Here is a 5,570-nt window from a genome sequence, read left to right as displayed (position 1 = left end):
TGAACTGGCTTTTGAAAAACCTTTGGATTTTCCAGCACGTCCGTCGATACAATCGCCTGCCATTGACATTGCCACCACACTTTAATTGGCCACAGCATATAAATATAAACCGCAACAAAAGCTTCCGGTCACAATTGGCCAACACAATAACAACAACAGCAGCAGCAGCAGCAACAGCTGTAGAAGCAGCAGCAGTTGAAGCCGTTCCAGCTGTTCTTGGACTTTGACCAAAGCTTTTTGTGGTTATGGCTCGCTGTCTTATATTAAATGTGACTTGGATGAATATTGATAGGGAGATGACATAGATCCATAGTTTGCATATGCTTTAAATATAAATGAAGAATATGTTATTGAAAAATTCTATTTTTATTTGCTTTGGCCTTTCAGACTTGGTAATTTTCCTTTCTTAAGGCAATTTCAAAATATCTTTTCTATTTATCATTTCTGACATTGGCAAAGCAATGCTACAGCCTGTGGTCATGTTTTCATAGCTCCTTTTTGCTCTTATGTATAGATATATCCAAATTATAATTAATAAATTTGCCCTGTGTAACTTTCGTTGTTCTATGGAAGTTTATTAACTTACCATTCGAACTTAGCATTATCTTTTTGCTATAAAAATTTTGTTTGTAAAAATGATTTGTTGGTCATCTGGACAATCCCAGCCCTATTGGTCTGTTCGAATTGATGTTTTAGTAGTTGTGAAATAAAAAATATGTCAGATTGTTCAAATAGCAATATTTTATATGATAAATGTAAACATGTGTTATTCGGAGCATATCAAATAATATACCGATATATATATGATATATAGAGCAAAACTTTTGTTTTATAAACATCATCTGTATATGAAATATGTACCATCACTAGTACCCTAATCAACCTGATGTCGAAACTCAATTTAAAACTAGCTATCATATTTATATGATTATTTATGAGACAAATAAACTTTTAATGTATATAAACAAAACATGCAACATTAGAAACCCATATAGAGAGCCTTGACAGTTACTCAGTTGAAGCACCCATTCGTCATGTCTCATTGGCAGCAGGGACATTTCAATTATCAATCTAATAAACATTTAGTTACTGGAGCTTCCAGTTAATTTTAGTGTTGGAGTTTCCAACTTGATATAGGTATTAGTAATCTTCTGAAAACAATTGTAAATAAGGGTATAATTAAGGGCTCATATGTGTATATCCTATATGATTCACTAACTGAGACAATTTGAATAGAGCGTATGTCTGATATAATATGCATACTTGTAATTAGTCATATCGATCGATCTTTCATCCGTTCTCTGCTCCTATTGATCTAATTCCATATTCAATTGCAAAAGCTCTCGCTCTCTCACTCTTCCCTAAAAGCTTTTGATGGCAGCTTTTAAAGCTTACCCTAAAAGTAGGCAATGTCTAATCGCACAGCTCGAACGCCGAATGAAAGTGAAACCAGAAAACACAGCTGACGGCTGATTGCATAACCGGACCCGCGTACCAGTTGCCAGCGTGCGGCCAGCAATAACAACAACAACAGTAGTAGTAGCAGCAGCCACAATAACAACGACAACGACGCTGACCGTTGCTCCCGTTTCGTTAACGGCGATTGCAGTTTTTGGGCTCGTTTTGGTGTCACAAGCTGGCGAGGGCTGTGGTCGTTTATTTATTTATTTATTTACCTATTTACTTTTGCTTTTTGTTTTCGTTTTTTTTATTTCTTTTTGCTTTGTTTTTGTTTTTTTTTTTTTTTGGCACTTTTAGCTTCGGCTCTTCCGAGTCGCTGTTGTAGTTTCGGCATCGGTTTTAGTTTCGGTTTCGGTTGACGCTGTCGCCGCTGCGCGCAGCATTCAAATTGGATTTTAATACACGGCCGAGCGTTCACGCGAGCGGATTCACTTTTCGTATGCGTTTTCATACGCCGCTCAGCAATCCACAGTCCACAATCAACAGTCAACAATCAACAATCAACAATTCGATATTCGCGACATTTGCTTTTGAGTATTGCACGCGTTCGCGATTGCGTATACGTCGCGTTGTTCCCCGCCTGTTCGCCTCTCTGTTTGTCGACGTTGGCGTCGCTCTCGTTAAAGCATCGCATTGTTTGGACCTGGACTCGGCCAATCGCTGATGTACCCTCACCCAAGCAGCGGCGCATTGTGGGTGGCCAGCACATTGCTCGCCCTTGCCCTGCGCATCACAGCCAGCAGCGCTGAGTCTCAGTCTCAGCCGCCTCAGCCGGCGCAGCTGGCTTGCGATATACCCAACGAAACAAAGCGTGGCGTTTGTGTACAGGTGAGCCAGTGCGCCGCCTATTTACAGGTGCGCAATGTGACGAATTTGAGCTCGGAGCGCGTCAACTTTCTGAAGAAGGTGCAATGCGAAATGGAGACAACAGTGAATGCAACGGCAATAGCAACGGTAAATGCAACGGACACAGCAAATATAACAGCAACTGCTGCTGCTCTTACGATAGAGGATGCTTCGTATAATCCACTCGTATGTTGCCCAGCCAATGGCCAGGACTATCTCTATCCGGTTATACAATTCACCAAGTTTGAGTATCGTCGCTTTCTGGATGTAACCGCGCGCTTCAAGCGGAAGAAGTTGAAGAGACGCATTCAAACCGTGGAGCCCAGCACGGGCTTCAATCTGCTCAACGAGTGTGGCAAGCAGGTTACGAATCGCATCTATGGTGGGGAAATTGCTGAACTGGACGAATATCCATGGCTGGCATTGCTGGTCTATCATTCAAGTAAGTTGCGGCTCAGAGGGCGGGACTGTCCGAAATACAATGTGGGATAGGAAAACCGAATTAAAAAGTGCTTCGATCACTTTGATGATTTTATTAAATAGTTTGAGCAAATATTAAATTCAAATTAAATAGTCGCCTTTTCTCACCATTGTCCTTAGATGACTACGGTTGTAGTGGAGCTCTGATTGACGATCGACATGTTCTGACAGCTGCGCATTGCGTTCAGGGCGAGGGTGTGCGGGAACGTCGCGGCTTGTAAGTCTGTTAAGTGAGCTTTATTTAAGGGTCTATTAATTTCATCAGTGACATTATAGGAAACACGTGCGTTTGGGGGAGTTCAATGTCAAGACGGAGCCGGATTGCATTGAGGAGCCCAATTACTTGAGCTGTGCGGATGCGGCACTGGATATTGGCTATGAGCACATTCATGTGCATCCGGAGTACAAGGAGTACTCGAGTCACAAGTACAATGACATTGCCATAATCCGACTGAAGCATCCGGTTAGCTTCACGCACTTCATCATGCCCATCTGTCTGCCCAACAAGACTGTTCAGACACCACTGACCGAGGGGCAAATGTTCTCCGTCTCCGGCTGGGGACGCACCGATCTCTGTAAGTGTTGACCTCGCTGGCTGGTATAGTACCCCTCTTCTAACTCTGATCTCTTACAGTCAACAAGTATTTCATTAATACGCACAGCCCGATCAAACTGAAGCTGCGCATACCCTATGTGTCCAGCGAAAACTGCAGCAAGATGCTGGATCTCTATGGTGTGCGACTGGGTCCTAAGCAACTCTGCGCCGGCGGCGAGAAGGCAAAAGACACCTGTGCCGGTGACAGCGGAGGTCCGCTCATGTTCTTCGATCGCCAACACTCGCGCTGGGTGGCTTACGGCATTGTAAGCTACGGATTCACGCAATGCGGCTCCGGACCGGGCGTCTATACATCTGTCCTAAGCTATATTAACTGGATTGAGAGCATAATCAAGAAATAGAGAGGGAGTGGAAGAGGGAGCATAGAGGGGAGGAGGGAGCTTCTCTCTGAGGTGGTATTGTGAGAGGGGGAGGGATAGATAGAATGTTTTATTGACGTCAAATTCTGTTTAAAGCCAATTTCAATAGAGCAAAAATTGAAATCTGAACCTCATTAAGCTATAAGAGGGAGAGGGAGAAGATCGACAGGTCGCGACGGTGAGGAAAGGGTGGTTAGGCAATAGAAAATATTGACGTCAGTTAATACTAGGGTTCATATTCCAATTAGCCAGCAACTGGATCGAGAGCACTACCGACCTAAAGAAATAGAGAGAGCGAGAGAACGGGAGAACGGGGCAGTAAAGGAGGGCAGAGAACGTAAAACGTTGATATTAGATTCTTATAGACGATTGAGAGCCATATTAACTCATAGACGAGGATGGAATGTGGAATATTGACGTCAGATTTGCAGTGCGGACGTATTTCAATGTGCCGTTAACAGCTGGCGCCTATACGAAAGGCGGGTTGCGGAGGGGGTCGGTGGCCATTGGACTGAACTGTTTCTAAATATTTGTACATATTTTGCTAATTATCTAACAGTTACTTAGTGTGAATGCGTGTGTGCATGCTGTTGTGTCAGTGCGTGAGTGTGTGAGCGTGTGTCTGTATATGTGTGTGTGCTTTAGCATGTGTGTGTGAGTTAACAAAAGTCTGAAAAACATGTTTCTATTGAAATAAGCTATTAAAATATTTACACACACTAGCACGTTTTCCTTATTAATCAAATGCCAGAAATGTTCCAAGACCTGAGCTGATCTTGGCTCGGTTCCAGCTGCAATTGGAGGTTGTCGATGCTGCCGCCATAATGACTCATTGCAGTGGAGATGGGGGGAAATAAAAAGGAAACAGATAACAATGAAGAAGAGTTGAATTTACTGTTTGCACTTGCACTTAGCTAGCGTCGCATGCCCTTGAGCCCCAGGACTGCGGGGCGTGTCCATGGAAGAGGCGACACGTTAAGCAAATGATTGAACAGACAGCCGAACGGACAGCTTACCAGCCAGACAGTTATATAGACAGCCAGTCAGCTGTTTCACTTTTTTTTTACATCCCTGTCAGCAGCTGGTTAAACTTGATATTGCAGTTTTAAATACACTAACAAGGGGTATTATGATTTGGTAAGGAAGTACAAAAAGTATAGAGATGTTTGAGAAGCAGACAAATAAAATAAATCAATAAAAATCTAAAACATACAATACATACATATTTAATTAATATACATTTAGTTGTACTCTAAACTAAAAGTTTGTATTCAATATAATAATATTACATATAATTTAATTTTGAAAATATCTTGACTTTATTGTGATATTAAAAGTTTGATTAATGAGAACACTTTATTCTATCTCTGTACAATACAATATGAAAATTATAATTGTCAACTGCTCTAAATAATAAAATCTCAATAAGAAGAAATTTGAAATTTAATTCCTTAATCTAAGACTCCGATTCAGTCAACTGAAATTCAACTTTTATGGCCAAATAGTCTAACTCGGTTCCTCTTTGAGAATACAAAATCGTAATTTAATATATTCGATCATAATTAACATTGTTAGAGCATTTAACCATCGAGTTCCACAGTCATCGCTGCTTCTATATTCAATATATATATGTATACTTTTTCGTCGTCGTTTTGATGTCGTCATTGATTGCCACACTTTGCTTTCACTCATCATTCGCGTGCAGTCCAGGCAGGCAGACCTGGCGTAGACCTGGCTCAACGCGGACTACGGCCGATTTCGAACGTGAGCAGTGATGCAATGCGGGCCAAATTGAGACGAGCTGGGCA

The 5,570-nt window shown here is 41.9% G+C and overlaps 1 protein-coding gene across 1 annotated transcript; it reads left to right on the top strand.

Annotated features, from left to right (window-relative positions):
- Window positions 1-1,472: 1,472 nt before the first annotated feature.
- On the top strand, window positions 1,473-4,484 carry LOC108609102 (CLIP domain-containing serine protease B8). Its single transcript, XM_018000796.2, has 4 exons — window positions 1,473-2,749; window positions 2,908-3,004; window positions 3,064-3,362; window positions 3,422-4,484. Exons 1-4 carry the CDS (start codon window positions 2,125-2,127, stop codon window positions 3,742-3,744), a joined length of 1,344 nt encoding a protein of 447 aa, XP_017856285.1. The 5' UTR covers window positions 1,473-2,124; the 3' UTR covers window positions 3,745-4,484.
- The last annotated feature ends 1,086 nt before the right edge of the window (window positions 4,485-5,570 follow it).

Source organism: Drosophila arizonae, chromosome 2 (assembly GCF_054131065.1).
Source record: "Drosophila arizonae isolate 15081-1271.41 chromosome 2, UAZ_ARI_1.0, whole genome shotgun sequence".
In the NCBI taxonomy this organism is placed as follows: Eukaryota; Metazoa; Arthropoda; class Insecta; order Diptera; family Drosophilidae; genus Drosophila; species Drosophila arizonae.
Note: the sequence above shows the minus strand (reverse complement) of the source record. Positions and strands in the feature narration are given on the sequence as shown.